Source organism: Peromyscus maniculatus, chromosome 13 (assembly GCF_049852395.1).
Source record: "Peromyscus maniculatus bairdii isolate BWxNUB_F1_BW_parent chromosome 13, HU_Pman_BW_mat_3.1, whole genome shotgun sequence".
Taxonomy (NCBI): domain Eukaryota; kingdom Metazoa; phylum Chordata; class Mammalia; order Rodentia; family Cricetidae; genus Peromyscus; species Peromyscus maniculatus.
The window spans coordinates 43,297,252-43,317,719 of NC_134864.1; the positions used below are offsets into that span (position 1 = coordinate 43,297,252).

At 39.0% G+C, this 20,468-nt stretch overlaps 2 protein-coding genes across 3 annotated transcripts in view; both read left to right on the forward strand.

The window, feature by feature from the left end:
- Abca12 (ATP binding cassette subfamily A member 12) overlaps window positions 1-20,468 on the forward strand; it is a 168,986-nt gene that overhangs the window by 101,450 nt on the left and 47,068 nt on the right. For both annotated transcript variants that reach the window (XM_006972243.3, XM_076550169.1), the window contains 7 exons: window positions 1,004-1,143; window positions 3,031-3,150; window positions 5,669-5,759; window positions 8,643-8,822; window positions 9,365-9,680; window positions 11,317-11,431; window positions 19,089-19,418. In XM_006972243.3, the coding sequence (XP_006972305.1) occupies window positions 1,004-1,143; window positions 3,031-3,150; window positions 5,669-5,759; window positions 8,643-8,822; window positions 9,365-9,680; window positions 11,317-11,431; window positions 19,089-19,418 (1,292 nt within the window). The remainder of the gene's footprint in view (window positions 1-1,003; window positions 1,144-3,030; window positions 3,151-5,668; window positions 5,760-8,642; window positions 8,823-9,364; window positions 9,681-11,316; window positions 11,432-19,088; window positions 19,419-20,468) is intronic.
- On the forward strand, window positions 15,229-16,251 carry LOC102926967 (ADP-ribosylation factor-like protein 1). Its single transcript, XM_015986243.2, has one exon. It carries the CDS (start codon window positions 15,388-15,390, stop codon window positions 15,931-15,933), a length of 546 nt encoding a protein of 181 aa, XP_015841729.1. The 5' UTR covers window positions 15,229-15,387; the 3' UTR covers window positions 15,934-16,251.

Sequence of the window (20,468 nt, forward strand, 5' to 3'; positions counted from 1 at the left end):
AGATACCGAAAAACCCGCTCAAGGTCACTGGACTTGGAGGTCTCAGAGGTATTGGGTTCTCGTAACGACGGAGTGTACAGTCATAGATCACTTTAATCATAGACATGTGCCCTGAGAAATGTGTCATGAGGTGGCTTGGTCGTTGTGGAATCACAGACAAACTAGACTGCCAGCCATCACATCAGCAGGTGGTGTTATTGCACAGGACTCCATCATATACGCAGCCCATCGCTGATCACATTGTTGTTAGCCTGCACGGCTCTGTAGTTAGCATCTGTGGGTCATAACTATGAATTCTTGCCAGTAGATAAGGCAAACGCTTGTTTTAAATTTGCTCAGGTCAATATTTCCCCCTAACTTTCTAGCATTAGACATTTATATGGCATATGGTCGAGCTGTGTGTGTGCAGCCGAGCATAACTGTTCAGTGGCATATCAAAGCCATTTACTTGATCTATAAACTTTGAGATGCAAAATGTGATCTGAGGAACTCTTCCAGGTGATATGTGGATGTTTAGTATAGCAATTGGGATGACTCATTCATTCATCTTTTTATTCATTCAACAAAAACCTATGAATGACTCTTATGTATCTCGTACCATCCCGGGAGTCGGGTTTTGTGTATTTTTAGAAAATTAAGTGCTAGTAAAATGGATCTGTTAGAAGCAAGTCTGAAATATGGTTTGAAATCTTTGTGTTTCTTCTTGGCGAAATGACACCAGTTATTCTGGGCTTGTTTATTATCTTAAACTTTTTCACCTAAAAAACAATTGTTATTCTGCTTTCTTATTTCAATAGCAGATGTCTCATATCTGTTACCAATGTAGGAAGTGCTAAGACATAAATTTTAGGCTATATAGTCTTGACCAGTTCTCCATATATAAATAGGTTTGGAATGCACCTAGGAATGAGTTTTTGGTTCTTTTAAATTATAATGATTGATGCATAGTAATTGTGCCCATTAATTGGCTGATATATTATTTTGTTTTGTTTTTTATTTCCAGCACCATTTTGCTTCTCCCTTTATAAAGACATCATCAACATGCCTGCTGGACCTGTGATTTGGGCTTTCTTGAAACCTATGTTGTTGGGAAAGATTTTGTATGCACCATATAATCCAACTACAAAGGCCATTATGGAAAAGGTTTGGCTGTCAAACTCAATGTTTCTATGTGGGGTACTGTTTCTGTTTTAAAGTAGTCAACTTCTAAATTTATTTTAGGTGATTCTGGCTTCACTACCATCATCATTGCCCTTGGTTTTTGGAAACTTTAGATAATTCTTTACTTTGACCCTGGATAGGTGTGAATGGGGTGGGGCGTAGGTTATGACAAATGTGAGCTCCTGACCAAATAAACCATCTTGACACTTGGGAGTGAAATTAAGTAGAGCTAGACCTCAGACTTTTCAAAGTACCTAAGAAAGCCAAAAAGTTTTTAATTAATGTCAAATTTTCAAAGTATATATAAAAATCATACTGGAAAAAAAATTGAATGATTATATAATTCATTCAAGTAAAAATTACTCTTAAAGTATAGATTCTTCATTTCATAATTGGCTGTGTGATTTAATATTTCTTATTTATATCAAAGACACACGTTGAGAAAAACAGTATCATCAGGACCCATACTTACCATTTTACCATAATTATTTCCCCTCACTTTTAAGTTGGCTTTAAGGGTGGGCATGATGCTCCCTGGAAGAATGCTTGCTTGACATGCACAGGGTCCTGGGTTCAATGCACAGGACTGAAAAGAAAAGAAAGCCTCAGTAAAGTTGGTTTGAAGAGAGTCATGCAGAGCACACTTGTAATCCCAGTGGCTTGGAGGCTGAGACAGCAGGCTTTGGAGGTTGATACTCTATCTCTCTCTAAGAAAAAAAAATAGCTTTAAAGATTCGAATTACACAGCCACTTTATTAAAAACTAAAGAGTGAAAGTGAAAAGAAAATCTGTCTTAACATTGTCTGGTCTTTAGACTACAGTAGTCATGAGTCTAACATTACTTTTGAGACTATGTAAAATGAACAGGAGGTTACCACTGAGTGTTGTTGCTTTGAATGTTCGTGATTTCATACCTTATTCATCTTCCAGGATGTATACAGACAGAATTTTGTGTAAATGATGTCACTCTCACTGTCCAAGTGTAGACCCCCAATTTTATGTCTTCACTCTTTCTCATAGTCAAAAATTCCTTCAACTCAATAGAACTAGCTAATTTATTTTCCTTTTTAAAGACGTTAAAGAAATATCTTAATAACATGAAAGGCATTTATTTTATTCTCAGTTGCTGGGGATTCATTTTATTTCTGATGTATGTTTTTTGGATTTGTGCTAATGTGAACACTATGGCCAACAAGACACGTGTGCACACATTTTGACAAACTGGTATTTTATTTCAGTAAGATTAATGTCTAGGATTGGAGGACTGAAGGGTATTTTGTTGCTCTGTTTCAGTTTATCTTATTGAAGTAGGGTCTTGCTATGTAGCTCTTGCTGTCCTTGAGAGTTCAGGATCTTCCTGCCTCAGCCTCCTATGTGCAGGGATTACAGGCATGCACTACCATGCTTGGCTGGATTTTCTTTGAATATCTCTTGTCATATTGGCTTCCTAAAAGGCTGTGGTGTACCGGTTCTCAGGAACAAGAATCAGGAATATCTCTTACTTTGCTTTCTAACTTTGAAAATTTAATTTAATAAGAATATCCTTCCCATGTCCATGAAACTGGGTGATCTTTAATAGTAAGATGAAGTTTAACATTGGTAAAAATGAAAATTTGTGAAAACTCTGGGGAGGTTTCCATTTTGATTGTACGTTCATGTTGGACATCAAGCAAGCCCTAAATTTTTCAGAATTTTTATAAATGATCTTGATTCTTATAAGAAATATTACTTGAAGCTTTTGAACACAAAGAAAAGGTCCAACATTGGCTTTTCTTTTTTTTTTTTTTGTATACCAAAAAGTTGATTAGAATATCGAAATACATGAAAAATACTAATTGACCAGATCTCTCTTGTTTCTTTGTTATTAAGTCCAATGTAACTCTGAGACAGCTGGCGGAATTGAGAGAAAAATCTCAGGAGTGGATGGATAAATCACCAATCTTCATGAATTCCTTCCACCTGCTAAACCAGACAATTCCAATGCTCCAGGTACTGGATCACTCTGCCATACACCTTACTGGGAATTACAGTTCTTTGATATTTTAATCACCTTTGTTATGTGAAGATCATAACTTAGCATCCATATTCAATAGATTAGAATAACCTCCCTCCAGAGACAGTGTCTGAGACAGAATAGCAGATTTCTCATTCATATTTGTAAACCCCCTCTTTCCTCTAGACCTTCCTCTCTCTATTACCTTAGAGGTGAGAATTCTTACACACTGATATAACTACAACTAGTGAGATAATCACTTACTTAATGAATATAATTAATATGGTATAGGCATGCTCAAGTTATCTCTCTTTTAAACTATTTGGTACTTAATGGGTTTGGAATTTCTAAAGTATTAATGTTCTAGAAAGCATTCAATGTCAGGAGTTCTTCAGTTGAGGTACGTGGCATAGATTGTACACAGGTGCTGTCATAGAGGCAGCTGGGTAAGTGCCTCAAATTCAAGTGCATCTAAAGAAGCAAAAAGCACACCTAAAAAAAATGTTCTAGTAAATTGGCACCTTCCAGATTCAGTCCTCACTCAGTCACTCCTGACGTTCCGTGCTGGTATATAGTTACAGGTTTGACGTCACAAGTCTGTGCACCTTGGTTTGAAAAGCATGACTTGTAATTCTTGTTAAAAAAAAAAAAAAGATGCAGGCTTTTCTAAAATCCTGAAGACAGTGGAGGGAAATGGTCCGATCACAAACAGCACTTTTGACACCTAAAGAGGAAGCAGCAGAACTAACCTGTTATCAGTTGGAGATAGTAACTGAGTACTCAAGAGAAAGTGTTTGCACTGAAAAGAGATGGCCCCTAGAAAACCAATGTAGCCCGAGAATATATATATCCGAAATATTCTTGGGCTACAATATATATATAATATATATATATATATATATATATATATATATATCCTGTTTATCACCATGCTGAGTAAATTAAACCCAGAATGAATGATTCATTTCATGTAAGTTTTGGAAAATTGTACCTGGAAGCTGTTTTCTTCAGTTTGCTTTGACTAACAATCAGTGCACAGATAGTTACATTTGCAGTGCGAATTAGAAAATAAATATAAAAACCACCAGTATGTTTCATGACTATAAAATGAAGGGCATTTTCCAGAAAACATGTTCCCCACAATGTGCTATTCAATTTAACTATTCCAAGTTAAAGCATGCTGGTTTGCAGTGGATTTTTTTTTCCTATTGAGTCCCAGATAACCAAGTTTCTTGAATAGAATTTTATTTCACTATGTATTCTCCTAAGTGGAAGATTGGTCTTTTCTCTTAAAAAACCTTTTATCTATGGAGAGGGAAAAAAAATAGTCCACACACATTATTTTATTAGGGAAATTTTTTTGTTGGCTAAAGTGGAGAATTACCAAACGACATGTGTTATACATAATAGTGCCTAATTTATCAGAAACTCCGTGACCATCTTCTCAGTGGGATTATCAGCTAACGGAATCATCTTTATTCCAGAAAAGGATAAATTGCTACTCTCAATTCCTGAGGAAAAACTCAGGGTTGCGAATGCACAGGGAGTTTGACATTTGAAGCATTAGCAGATGACATGGCATGGTGGTACAGGGCTTGCTCCACGCTACTGAGGCTCTGGGCTCTGGGTTCAGTCATCGGCACATGTGTGTTCACAGGCACGAGTGCTCGAGTGCATGCGCGCGCGCGCGCGCGTGCGCGCGCACAAACACACACACACACAAATGCACACACTTCCCTGTATCCAAAAGATGGTAATAATAGTACTCACTTTGTGGTATGGTAAAAGTCTGCATTGTAGTGCCTAGCTCACAGTGAAAAGAGCTAATGGTGATTACAGGGTTAAAGGCTACGTCTCTTAGATTGGAAAATAACAATAGAAGTCTTAATATTTTAAATAAATTATTATTTTAAGTGATCAGTGTTTCAGTGGATTAGATGCTGGTTTTATTGATGTTTTCCCATGGCCATATATTTGTTCTTGTTCAATATAGAACAGTATTATGATAACGGGCGCTGACATTTCTAATGAGTCATTTGTCCCTCACTTCCTAGAAAGACAACCTGGAGCCAGGAAGGGGACACCTCATAGCTGGGGATGGGTAACTACAATACCAAACAGTTGTGAGGTCAAATGTCATGCAGACCTTGCAAATATCAACAGTTGCTTTTATTTAATCTCAGGAGAGTGAACATACACCCTGAACCACATTATTCATAGTATATGTCTGAAAGGAAGTAATTTATTAGCGCTGAGAAAAATTCTATTAAATTGAATATGATTCTCTGATGTTAAAAATAATTAAGGTCCCCTCAGGACACTTTTAGAAATCTGAGCAATTTGTGTGAAAGACAGACACTTATTCTTTCAAATCATTGTGTGTGAGTCCACAAGCAGGTACCTTAATAACACCCAGTGGTGGCCGCTTCATTGTTCCAAGGTTGTATTTAGAGTGGCAATGATTAAACATGTTTTCTTCTCATACTGAAACTGGTTCTTCTTATTAATTTTTAGAATACTCTAAGGAACCCCTTTGTGCAAGTTTTTGTAAAGTTCTCTGTGGGACTCGATGCTGTCGAACTCCTGAAGCAGATTGATGACCTTGGTGAGTCCCGTCACGTAGTATACGTTCATTCCCTCTCCACATTCGAATTGGAGGAAGAAACCCAGTGCCCTGTGCCCATGAGAGAACTTCACTTTCCTTCTGTATTTAGTTTTTTATCAGTTATTGAAAGAAAAGTGAGACCCTAGACATGTCTACCCATGCTTTCTGTTAATTAGGAGTAGTGATATACGAATACTTCCTAATTGTGGTTAGTTTCAATGATTTTTACAGCAAGATACATGGTGTAAATTCAACTTTTACTTTAATCATAGGAAGGCAGAAGTAAGGTCACACATTTTACTTTTCTTCCCTTCCTTGATAACTCAATGAGAAGTCAGTCCTCACAAGCTTGGGAAGGTGAGATGATTTCTGGCAGCATTTAACATTTGATCTCCGCTGGTCTCAGTATCACCGGGATGTAACTGGAAAAGGCTGTAGAGTTAACAAAGGCAAATGTGGAGATTCAAAAGAAGATAAGCCTGAATCAGTATTCAAGGTTGGGTCTTCCTCTCAGGGTCATTTAAGAGGAACAAGCTGCCTAGAATCAAAGGCAGCTGTCTGAACTTACATATTCCCTCTGCCAAGACCTCACCTTCAACCTAAAGGATGCAAGACATCTAATTCAGGCTGTGTCTGATTCACTGTTGCTATGCAACCATAAGGATGAGGAAGGGATTGAGAGCATCAGAATCTGGCAGCAGCAGAGCAAATACCATCCTTCTCCCCAACACCTCCGGGACACAAATGACTTAGGTAGTAAGCCAGAGGAGAGGAATTATATCTATATTTGTATATAGCTGTGTGATGTATAATTGCATGCATTTGATGATAATCAACCCAATTTGGTTAAAGAAAGGTATTAGGGGATTAATTTTCCAAAAGTAAATGGTAAGTCACCATTTGATAAATAAAAAAAAAAAATCAGGGATAAGCCATAAAGTTCCTAAATAAATCTTATCATCCCTAACTTTTAAAATAGGAGGTGAGGCTTGGAATTTAAAACCAGAGTAGAGTAAGTACAACAGCACATTTAAAGGGCTGAGTTTGATGCTCAAAATTCATTAAACACACATACACACACACACACACACACACACACACGCACACGCACACGCACACGCACACATATAATGCATATATATGTTTGTCAATGATACTTGTATTATAATTACATATGTAAGAGATTATACAGCTAGACCTCGGGGGTATTACTGCCTTTCCAAAGCATTTCCTTGAGTCCATGTACCAACAGGTCTAGAGACTCCTTCCTCGCTGTGTTGACTTCCAGTATCGGCTGGAGGCCGCAGCGTCCAAAACAGTGTAGGCCTCCCCACACACACACTCACACACTCACCAGCATCTCCATCAAGTAAAGGCTTTTACTTTAAAATGTACTGAGAAATGTACTTAGGGAGTCGCCCTCTGTGAGGAACAAGGGCTTATTTTTGGATAAGGTAAGGAACCTGTTTAGAAGGATTTATGGGAGTCAACAGCTCAGTCTTCATGACGAGCAAGTTAATAAAAACTTAATTGGTCATACGATCTGTTAACTTGTGGTTTCATATTTACCCTTGGACCCAGCTGCTTTCCTCCAAAGGAATCTTCCAATTAAATCCTCTTTCTTCTGGAGTAATTACTTAAAATTAAATCTTGATCATTTTGTCTAGGTTAATTTAGACATGAATAGAGATGAGTCACATAAGACTTTATTGTTTATTTACAATGGTGGTACCAGGAATCAAATCTGAGACCTTGTGCATGCAAGGCAAGTGTTGTACCACTGAACTGCACCCCTGAAACTGTCTATTGACAATATAAAAAAGTTGCAAGTACATAATATACATCTCCAGGTTTCTTAAATGTTTCTATATTGCGGCTTTTTGCTTTAAAGATTTTGTTTTATTTTAAATTATGTATATATATATATATACATATACATATATGTATATATACATATATATCACGTAGCTGTGAGCTACGTGATGTGGATTCTGGAAACTGAGCTCTGGTTTGCCAGTGCTTTTAACTGCGGAGTCACCTCTCTAGCCCTTCTGTTGTCCAGCTAATCCTCTGCGTAGACTTCCCTTCATTTAAAATTCTTCAGCAGTTTTTTTTTTATCCAAAGGAAGTCATAGCTAGCTCATGTGTATTACCTACATGATATATTTATTTATTTGGTGTACGCTGTATATGCATATAACATGTTCCTGTGTATGCACATGCATATGGAGATCAAAAATAGCTCTCTCTCTCTCCTTCATCCTATTTTTTTTTGAGACAGGGTCTCTCACTGAACATGGAGCTGGCCACTTCAGCTAGACCGGCTGGCCAGCAGGCTTCAGGGATTGATTTACCTGTTTCTGCTTCTGCCCCCACCCTGCCGATACAGGCACTTCCATGCCTGGTGTTTACATGAGTGCTGAGCATCCACTCAGGGTCCCTCTGCCTGCCTGCTAAGTACCGTGCCTACTGTACCATCTCCCCAGCCACTATATGCATCATTTTAAAGGATGTATTCATCCTTAGTCCTTTGTTATTTAAATAGCAGCAGAACATACTTTTGCATTATCTTACATCTCTTTGAGCCTGGGTTGACTGTATTTGTAAGTAGCTTAACATTCTCCTCAAGGAATTTCTGCAGAACTGGCACATTTTCTTCAGTATAGAATACTAGATATCCCCAAAGAAAATTCTAAAGCATCACCTCATTGTTATAATTTAGTTTAATGGGTACTATCTGCCAAAAAAAAAATCAGTATTTTGTTTTACTACTTTTGAAATAAAGATGGTAATATCTCTCTCTCTCTCTCTCTCTCTCTCTCTCTCTCTCTCTCTCTCTCTCTCTCTCTCTCTCTCTCTCTCCCCTTCTCCTTGCTTCTTTAGATGTTCTCAGGCTGAAACTGGAGAACAACATTGACATCATCGATCAGCTGAACACGCTGTCGTCCCTGACAGTGAACATTTCCTCCTGTGTACTGTATGACCGCATTCAGGCAGCGGACACCGTGGAGGAAATGGAGCTGGTGGCTGAAAAGCTTTACAAAAGCAACGAGCTCTTCGGAAGTAAGTGCCCCCCACCAGGATTAGAGCATCCCTCTGTACTAAAATGGACCAGATTCTTTTCTTACCTCTTTCATCCCGAACTAAAAGCGTAGCCTGAAGGTCAGTGCCCTTTCTGATGCCAACATAAATGAGAACCCATCCTTTAGTCAACCAGCTTCATTGTCGAAGTATAAGAAACCTTCAACAATATCTTATTTCACTGCAGAAAAATTAAGAATGGAATGCATTATGGAGTTCAAGAGTGATGCTAAGCCCAGCCTCATTATCAGTCATGATCATGTTTCTAAGTTTTGTTGTTTTTTGGTCATCCAAATTAGTGGCTTACGGTGATATATTTAATCTGTCACTTACTTTGTGATTGTATTCTTAACTCCATCTTTGAGGCTGACACCTCTTAGAAACCATCCTTCTAAATCAAGAGCCTGACTCCACTGTCCTGTTACTGACTCAGTGTCTGGCTGCTCCCTCAGTGTGCCCTCAGACCAGCAAGTGATGCTGCCCACAAAGTAATTTTTGTGCTGTTGTTGCTGTTTTATTTTTAGGTGTCATTTTTAAGCTTCCATCCAACAGAGGTTCACACAGGGGCTACGGCTCTGAAAATATCTCTCTTCCTCCTATCGTAAAATATACTATCCGCATGAGTCTGAAGACTGCACAGACCACAAGGAGCATAAGGACCAAGATTTGGGCCCCGGGACCACACAATTCTCCATCACACAACCAGATCTATGGCCGGGCCTTCATTTACTTACAAGATAGTATTGAAAGAGCAATCATTGAATTACAAACAGGAAGGAATTCACAGGAAGTTGCTGTCCAGGTTCAAGCAGTTCCCTATCCCTGCTTCATGAAAGATAAGTAAGTGAATGGACCTGAGGGCCTCACTAGTGGTCCAACCCTCTTTGAGAACTCCCTTATGCCTTGACATATCAAATGAAGGGAAGACATTCACTGCACCATATGTTTACAACCTAAAACAGAGCATGCCTGGGTGTTTCTTTAAAGAATGGAAGCACCAGAAGAATTCTTGGTGAGAATAAGATCAAAAGGTCTTATATGTAAATTTAAACTCTTGGTTACGTATGATATATGGCTGATCCTGCCCTGGACCATCTGATGACAATCTGCATTTTCTCAGTACTAGACCAGACCTAAAACACACAGTTATTTGGAAGAAACATTACAAGATTATTGTTATTAACAATTAGGAGCCCTTATCTAATTCTATAGCCAGAATCTGTAACAAGAAGGGACCTGGTCCAAGATAAAATTCCTTTAACAAATGTTATATTATAAACATCTACCCCAGGAAACAAATTATATACTTCCTTTCCCCCTGAAAAGGATCTGTCTCTGTAGCAATACGTTTCCGCACACTAAAATGTCATCGAGTACTAGTGACCTCATGGTCCATTAATATTTTGCCTTTTTCTTCGTGTCTAAGAATGGCCTTGAGGCCTTTCTCTAATAAAGGCTTTAGACGGGTTTGGGGATTTAGCTCAGTGGTAGAGCACTTGCCTAGCAAGCGCAAGACCCTGGGTTCGGTCCATAGTTCCAAACAAACAAACAAACAAACAAACAAATAAATAAATAAATAAAGGCAGGCTTTAGCCAGACCAAGATGCAAAACAGATTAATACAGAACCTCACCAAGAAGAGCTGCCTTTGCCTCGCCTCTTGAAGGGGTGTGCTTGTCACAACCATGGCTTCCTGGGTACCACCACCATCAGCACCTGGGAAGTTGTTCACAAGCAAATTCCTGGTCTGTCCATATGTAATAAAAGAGCAGGTTTCAGGTTGGGACCAGGACTCTGTTCTTATAAGGCTGAAGGGTGTTTCTGTTATGTGGCCAACTTGGAGAAGCACCAAATAAGATCTTTTAGGCATTATGACCAGCCACTCAGGAATACATGCAGGCCTGGTGGGGCTTTCCAAGGTCCCTCTACTTCAATATATTGCCAAGAAAAGGCATTTCTACACCATTTATCAAACATCTGAGAAGATTCCAAGTTCTTTGTATTTTAAAGCACATGTTCTGGGTTCTGTATTATTTAACTTTGGGAAATTTAGTTTAATAATACTTAGGAACTTCCTTAAAAGTTAATGCAGTCATTTTGGACACTGCCACTTTTAGATTGGCGTGACAATCATCATCTAATTTTGAATCTGCCATTCAGATAAGAAAAGTTTGGGGCTTTGTAATTATAGCTGTAAAATGATTTTCCCAGGCAGGACATACTGAAACGAAATTTAAACCACCCGACCATTTCCTCTAACCACCCAGAGCTATGTTCTCACTCTTATACCACCACAGTGAGAAAAGGACAGCCCACTGTCTCCCACTTCATGAATAGCGGAGCCCCGCCCTGTTAATGGTGATTCTGAGCTCCCTAAGGGGAGTGTGATTTCCACACTTGAGTGTGTGTTTCTTGCACTCTGCAGTCTGCAGGGCGGCATTTCTTGTGGTGACTGGATCCTCTGCTTCGTTTCGCAGTTTCCTCACCAGTGTGTCCTACTCTCTTCCCATCGTGCTCATGGTCGCCTGGGTTGTCTTTATCGCTGCCTTTGTGAAGAAGCTGGTGTATGAGAAGGACCTTCGGCTCCATGAGGTACGTCGAGAGTCTTCTCTTGTTGTGAATAAGTCCTAGTCCCAGAACAGCTAATTACTGTGACTTTCATCCCGCCTGTTCAGACTCAGCCAGCACAGCCCACACCTTGCGAAATCAGAGAGAAAGACAAACATTTTACAGATCACAAAGGCAGTCTTTATTTTGTTTTCTCAAAAAGTGACACAAAAGGCGTTTAATGGGCACTTCTGAGAAGACAAAAATCAGAAAAATATTGAATAAAATATGAATATAGTTATGATCCTCACAGTACTATTTTCCTGAGTATAGGATGTAGGTGCTAATGAAGTTTATTGGTTTAGATGCTCATACCATCAAGGCAGAAGATGGCTGACGTGGTAACCAAGCAAGCTCCTTGTAGGTATGGATACAGACTTGGATACAGGCATGAGGTTTATTCTGCTTTTCAAGAACAAATTCTCTTTCCAGTATACTTTGTCTCTTGCAATTACCTTTCAATTACAATTTGCTAAATGTCTCATGAACTGATTTAAGCCCTGCTGTCTCCCAGACTGTGTGCCGTGGCTTCCTAATGACAGTTGGAAAGCTTGAATTCACACTGCAAACCTTAATTGGGTTGCAGGGTCCTTTCTACCCTGTATGTCTCAGGTTCCTGATCCTCAAAAGTGGGTCTTTAAAGATTAAAGGACAACTTTGAAGTAGAAAACTGTGGCAGACGCCAAGCTATTTTCTACTTCAAAACAGATACCTGCCTCAACTACGTTACTCATAATAGAAACAACAAGCATAATTGTGCATGCGAGTTTCTCTCTCTCTCTCTCTCTATATATATATATATATATACCTGTATGTTTATGTGTATACATATGTATATTTCATACTCGTCGCTTTGTTTTGTGTTAGAACAGAATGCTGTTTGAACGCATCTGTGCCTGTCACCCAAAATACCGGAGCATAACACGATCCTTTTTCAGGAGAAGAGATGAAAGGCGTATTTTTAACAGTGAATCATTTCTGTGTGCAACTCTACGCCTTCACTTAGTAGGCATCCACCTTCAAGTTTTGACCACATGACCACAGGGTCAAAGTCACTTAGTGAAAAAAAAAAAATCACTGAACTTGGAATCAGAGCATGAGGCTTTAGGTCTCCGGGTCTGCTACTCAGGTTTCCTTGAGCCCAGTCCTAAACTCACGATCTTCTTTCCCCCTAGACTTCATTAGCACGGTATTATGGGACAGAGATGTCTCATAACAGAGACATCTTTATCTCGGTTAACTATATTATCTTTATGTAAGATATTGGCTCCTCTTTTTTTAATTTTTTTTTTTAATTTTTTTTGTTTCAGGGTTTCTCTGTGTAGTTTTAGTGCCTGTCCTGAATCTCGCTCTGTAGACCAGGCTGGCCTTGAACTCACAGAAATCCACATGGCTCTGCCTCCCTAGTGCTGGGATTAAAGGTGTGCGTCACCACTGCCCAGCTGATATTGGTTCTTTTTTTAAAAAGCCTCAGAAGTTAGGGTGCATTTGATACAGGGTCATAACGTATTCATTAGTAATTTTTCTTTTTTGGTGGCATGCAAATTAATGTCATATCTTAAAAACAATGGTGTCCTAAACTCAAAGGCACACAGCATAGTTGTGAAGTGAATTCGTGGCAGGTGTGGTATGAGTGGAATGCCCCCAGCGATGCCAGCTTGGCCTCTCCACTGCCCTCAGTTCACAGCTACCTCCTTCTTTTGAGAGATGAGAAAGCTGTGTGTGCCCAGGAAGTGAGAGGTGATCTGGGGAACACTATGAACCTTGTTTAATCATTTTCGACGGGAGTGTCTTGACCTCTGTCTAACCCTTTGATAAATCATAGCTGCTTTCCTTCAGTTGTGTAGACTTTCAAGAGTTTTAAGAATGATGATGGCCAGTCCCTTTGGTTACCAGAAACTTGGTATTACTTTTTAATGCCATCATTTCATATTCAGTCAAAGCATAAAAAGTGCCCATATCCTACTTCTTTTTCATTCAAATTAAAACACAAAGATAAAAAAAAATTATTTCTTTCTTTTTATAGTAATTTTTAAATTGGAGCAAGAAAACTTATTTGTCTGTATCTCAATGAAGTCATTAATATTTGACCCTCTTGCAATATGCCTCTGAGAAATCTCTTTACCTTTTAAAGTAGCACAGATTCTAATAACTAATAAGTCTTCTTTTGAAATTAAGTCTTAAAACACTTTTTAAAAATGTGCTTCATGAGTTTTGTACTACATGCTGTGTTTTTAACAATTAAAATATTATAGCTCTAAAATGTTGATTTTTATAACAGAAAAAAATCTTATTTTTAAATGTTCTTTGGGTTTTATTAGATAGTTGCATCTAGTTGATCTAAGACTTCATTGTTGGGACTTTATATTCAGCTGGAGACAGAATTTTAGAGTTTATCTGTAACTTCAGACAGGCAACTGAAGATATCTATGAGTTATTACCAAGAACACAAGAGTCTTCAGTACCCTGGGCTTCATATAAAATGCCTTTTATATGCGTTCATAACACACATCATTCCTTACTAGCAGGAATTTGGGACATTGCTAATAATAACCACAACATCATTTTTAGTCTTGAAAATTTTTTTTTTTAAAATTAATAATCTTTGTTAAGAAAATTAATTTAAAAAATTGAAATCGAAGATGTCATTATTCCTAATGACTTAGTGCTTGGCCTCCTGTCGAATTGGACGACATGATATTGACAAGCAACTACATGAATATTTATGACTTCTCTTCCTGTGTCAGTGTTCGCCTCTGAACAGAAGCCTCTTAGGAATGTGGCAACACGTTCCTACAAATTCTTCTAGAATCTCTTTCTTAGTGACTGCTGTAAACTGGGCCAGCTTTGACCACTGTGTACCAAGGCTTTCTCGGTTATCAGATACTGATGAATTGCACTGGCAGGTTAGGGAGGCTTGGGACAAGTGACTCTTTGATTCCAAAGCTGGCACCTGACATCTGCCACTTTGAGGAGGAACCAGTAGCATCAAGAATGTGCGGGGAGCCATTCTCGGTGGGCCTTCCACCATCCGCCGCTTTGGTCTTCTTTGTCGCCACAGAGTTGGCAGCAACTCGAGATGATTTATAGATGACTTGTCTCTCAGAGCCCTTTCTTGTTGTGAATACAGCTGTCCTCATGGCAGAAAATCCTAAAGTTTTGCACTCACCTTTCATGCTGGAGTGTTCGACTGTGAATACTTCAGGGAGAACCCAGCTCATCCTATTTCTGTGGAAAGCAAAATGACCAGTTTGCAAAGTTTTATCAGCTCTTGGCAACAAGAATTGCATCTTGAGTTTAAAAGTCTCCTAATTACTGTGATAAGCACTGCATGGTTAGTTGTGAGGCTAGCCAAATTGTTGTTTAATAAGTCGATGAACGGAGAATATTCTAGATGCATCAAGACTTTAAACGGGGTGGGTCACTGGTCACCAGGAGAGAAAAGTGTGTTTAAATACATGATGTAAACTTTATTTTGTGGTTTTGATGTAGCCTAGATATGTGGTAGTCACCTTAGAAAATACGTTGGTATTGTTTCTTACTCATATGTATTGCAGTTGCAGAAATTTTGTGGTTTGTCTTTTTTTTTTAAGACCACATAAGATTAAATAGTTTAGTGATGTGTGTGTACCAGCTGGTTATGTTCAAACCTCCATAAGTAATTAAATCTTAAAATGCAGCTAACACCCAGAGTTAATAAAAAGAGCTTGCGTGTCAGAATCACCCTGGGATTGATAAGTATTTCCAAAGGAGAGCCATCAAAAATGACACAATAGCCTGCCCCCTCTCCGGGTGGACGACGTGGAAGTTGCTGGCCGACCTGGCTGGGACCCGGAGGCCCCGAGCGGCGGAGGTGGCGGCGCCCAGGCTCGACTAGGACTCGCTGCCGAGTCCCGGCCTGACTCCGGGGACCGGCGAGGGCGCGGCGGCGGCGGCTCATCATGGGTGGCTTTTTCTCAAGTATTTTTTCCAGTCTCTTTGGAACCAGGGAAATGAGGATTTTAATTTTGGGATTAGATGGTGCTGGGAAAACAACAATTTTGTACAGATTACAGGTTGGAGAAGTTGTTACTACTATTCCCACTATTGGATTTAATGTAGAGACGGTGACATACAAAAACCTCAAATTCCAAGTCTGGGACTTAGGAGGACAGACAAGTATCAGGCCGTACTGGAGATGTTACTATTCAAACACAGATGCCGTCATCTATGTAGTTGACAGTTGTGACCGAGACCGAATTGGCATTTCCAAGTCAGAGTTAGTTGCCATGTTGGAGGAAGAAGAGCTGAGAAAGGCCATTTTAGTGGTGTTTGCCAACAAGCAGGACATGGAGCAGGCTATGACACCCTCAGAAATGGCCAATGCACTTGGGTTACCTGCTCTGAAGGACCGAAAGTGGCAGATATTTAAAACATCCGCAACCAAAGGCACTGGCCTTGATGAGGCGATGGAATGGTTAGTGGAAACATTGAAAAGCAGACAGTAAGTCCACTCACATCAGTTCCTATGAACCCAACGCTACGTCCCATCCTCACTGGAATCAGCCGGATGTGCTTCTCTGACTGTTAGGACTGTGTGATTGCAGGCTGTACAGAACTGACTCCACTATTTGTAATAAATATAAAAAACAAGTATTTGGCAAGAGGGTTAGCTTGATTGAATCACCCAGATGGTTTATGTAATGTAAAATAGTCTTCCTTGCTTTCTTGTGTTAAGGTATATATTCTATTTGTATGGAATTCTTACACAAATACAATTCTATTAAAGAATGTACACTCTTGGGGGGAACCCTCCTATTTTTAAATTAGTGGTTGCATTTTGTTTGTATGAACACTAATATTTAGCTCAGACTTTTTCTCCCTTAAAATGAATTAAGGCTTTCCAAAGATTAGTCTTAGCAAAGTAGATTAGAAATAGTGTGTATAATATAATCATCACTTGCCTAACTGACTAGTTTATATAAGCTATTCCACTTAAGAGTTTTTGGTTATAGGCATGAGAAGTATTTTGTTGGCTCACTTTACTGACTTACATTATTTTACAATACTTTATACTTGTCCAAGAATTTTATATATGTTGATCTGAACATTGTACCAGGAACCCTGTGAGAAAAGCAAGGTTCTGCTGTGTTGCTTGGCCAGGCCCTATATAGTGAGGTGAGGTAGAGTCCCGAGTCAGGCTTCTGGGTCAGAAATTTGTGTTATAAGTCCTACTGCATCTGGAAAAACCAACATGGGAATGCAGACGCCCAGGTGTGGTGGCACACACCTGCAATCCTAGGACTCGGGACAGGCAGGAGGACCAAGAGTTCAAGGCTAGCCTCAGCTTTGTGGTGAATCTGAGGCCAGCCTGGGCTGCTTGAGGCTGTGTCTCAAAACAAAAATAACAAACAAACAAACAAAAAATTATGCTAAAGTAGTCACAGACATTCAAAGTAATGTTTATATAAACTCTTGTCTATGCTAGTAAAATGATGATACAGTCAAAATGATCCAAATGGCTGTATTTAATGAGTTCACAACACAATAAAAAACATAACATGAAAGGAAATAAAAAGTAATTTTAATAAGTAAAAAAAAAAAAAAATGACACAATAATTTTCTTCAACTGGCTGAGGAGTACAGGGAGAATTTATGGAGTAAAATCGTCAAATTTTGCTTCTAAAAAAAATCGAAGTGAAATTTTGTTTTCAGTAAAAACAAGCCTTGCCATTGGGGGAAACTTCCCATGGTGAATCTTTGCTTCAGTCAAATTGCAGTTTCTTCGCTTTGACCCTTCTCCTATTCCTATGGAAACATAGACAGAGTCTTCACTGTAGAAGGGGCGGGGCCAAGGAGGAGAGAAAGGAGAAGATGCAGGAGAGGACAAAGTTAAGAAAAGTCACCAGGTTCTTCTCGGTGGTGATTAGCTTAAGGCCCGCTGCTTAGACAGCTGGCAGGCAGGTAGCTGTCTCCATGGTAACAAGAGCAAGCAGAGTTATCAAATGTGATAAGCAGAAGAAAAAAAAAGCAGAAAGCAAAATGTGCTACATTAGCTTGTAGAATAAAATACCCAGTGCAATATTATTATTGTTGCTGTTGTTTTTCTGGACAGGAGTAGGAGAGAGACATTAAGAATTATTTATTCTATAGAAATACTGGACTATAAAGCTGTTAGTGGAACATTTCTTTTGTTATTTGGAAAATGGAACATTAACTTCATAAGCTTAATCTTAATCATAAATTGTTAAAACTGGAAACTGAAATACCCAGGTTCCCTAAGTGTTCCACTTGTACTGAATTCAAGGCGATTGTAGTTGAACGGGGTTGTGGACATCAGACTTTTTCACATTCTTGCACAATCAGACCTGATACTGTGATGGAATGTCTTGGCCCTGGGGATATCCCTGAGTCAGAAAAGAATATTACCTGAGAAACTGACCTATAGCATCTCAGATATTTGAGTTCATTGTGGGTGTATGAACACCTCTTTGTAAAAGAAGATGCCAAGACTGGCACAGACTGTCCATTGATGATAGGGCTGAGGAGCTCATCACAAAAGGCGGAAGGTCATCCCCCAAACTGCTGTGTTTTCAATACTAAGATTCCACATATATTCTGTTCCTCTCATGAAACATGAGCAATGATTGTAGTGTTCATTTAGGCATATTAAAATATATGGACTTTCATTATTTCAATCTCTACATTGGGACTGAAGTTAATCTATGTGTGGCTTTTTCCCAGACTGAAATATTTATACCTAAGCAAATGTCAAGTTCGTGCTGTAAAAATCATAGGGAGACACCATAAGTGTCTTTTCTAAGTGTCCTTTCCTAAATCACTTTAATGTAGAGAAGTCAACTAGATAGATTCAAAACTAGGACGATAATGTACATACTTGTGTGTGTGTGTGTGTGTGTGTGTGTGTGTGTGTGTGTGTGTATGTCTGTCTCTGTGTGTAGGTGGTGTGTGTATGTATGTGTGTGAGTGTGCATGTGTATGTGTGCATGTGTGTGTGTGTGTTGCTAGGGATTGGACTCAGGACCTCGGCAACTAGGCAGGTGCTCTATCCTCAATTATTTACTTATTTTCTGGATGTGTGTGTGTGTGTGTGTGTGTGTGTGTGTGTGAGAGAGAGAGAGAGAGAGAGAGAGAGAGAGAGAGAGAGAGACAGAGAGAGAGAGAGAGAGACAGAGAGAGAGACAGAGACAGAGAGAGAGACAGAGAGAGAGACAGAGGTAGCAGGCACCCGTGTACCATTGTGCATGTATTTGCAGCCAGAAGACAACTTTCAGGAGTCCGCTTTTCTTGTCATCGTCTAAGAACTGGTATCAAATCCAGGTCACCAGGTCTGCAATCAAGTGCCGCTCCCCACTGAGTTATCACACTGGTCCTAGAAATGTACATTTTTATTCACAAGAAAGATCTTTTCCAGCAGAAGCATTGTCTCTGTTGGGGTGCCACTCGGGGAACTTAAAATCCAAGAGGATTCTGGTACAAAAAAAGTCTTAGCAATTAGAGAGAATTTGCATAAATGGCTCAAATGCATAGTTTCGTATATGAGGAGACTCTTGGACATTTTGTCATGATACAGAAGTAATTGTCCATTTAGGAAGTCATCAGCCAAGGAAGCACCTAACTCTCTTTCTTCTTCTTCTTCTAGTACATGAAGATGATGGGTGTGAACTCCTGCAGCCATTTCTTTGCCTGGCTTATAGAGAGTGTTGGATTTTTACTGGTTACTATTGCGATCCTCATCGTCATACTCAAGTTTGGCAATATTCTTCCCAAAACAAATGGCTTCATTTTGTTCCTATACTTTTCGGACTACAGTTTCTCAGTGATTGCCATGAGCTACCTCATCAGTGTGTTCTTCAACAACACCAACATTGCAGCTCTGATTGGAAGCCTGATCTACGTCATTGCCTTTTTCCCATTTATTGTTCTGGTTACAGTTGAGGATGAGTTGAGCTATGTTATAAAAGTATTCATGGTAAGTCAACTGTTGGAGCGCACCCTTGTGTGATGTAAACGCCTCCCACCCTTAGTTCATGAAAAGAGTCTCAAGTTGAAAGTTCACTTATATAATTAAAAGTTAAGTGATAGCAAAATAAACTTAACTCTTCCAATGACAGACCTTTCTAATTGCCATCTGCTCTGAAGGGAAACATTTCTTCCCACAGCTTCGAGAACCATTAATGATGCTGCTAAGCTATAGTTCTTGAACAGTTAAAATATTATCTGCCAGGTTTTAGAGATCACCAAGAATTCTTACTTCTCTGGTTCAAATCCTTAAACATCTCAGAACCTCTTGTGTTAGAATCATTCTCATGTATGAAAAAGTACTCATTGGTTTTCATGAATAACACATAGCCTGAAGGAATAGTGATGGACACATTGACAGCATGTACTCAAATTTGAATTCTTTTCTTCTGCTTTTCCTAATTCAGAAGCACTAAATTGAAGAATAAGATGACTGAATTTAAAATTCATAAAGCAGAGCACTTCCCATCACATTAAGTCTTTACTGTTCATAGACATAGATGTGATGAATAACTTTAATTCAACACTGACTGCTCTAAGTTTAAACAAAATGTAAATTTATAATTTGTAGTGATTATCAATATTCAACCAATAAATATTTTAGTGTATTCTCATTCACAGTTCTATCACCTGAAATAAATTTAGAAACATTTTCTGGCCCCGATATCATTTAATTTGAGTCTCCACACTCTATTACTCTGTAATTTCCTACCTTATAAATCTCTGAGCAACATTTAATAAGCTTAAATATATATTTTGGATTCTTAAAAAGCATTCTCCAAGTTTATTGCCTCTTTCTCTTTCTGTCTCTCTGCTCTCTCTCATCTCTCTCTCTCTAGTCTTTCATCTTTCTCTTTCTCTCTTGCGGCAGCATTTTTGGCAAGGGACTTCAGCATTTTAAAGCAGATGAAGGGAGCGAGCATAAATTTTTTCTATATGTCTAACATTTTAAGCATTCGGAGACCCTCTGGGCGAACTCTACTGGCACAATCACCATTGT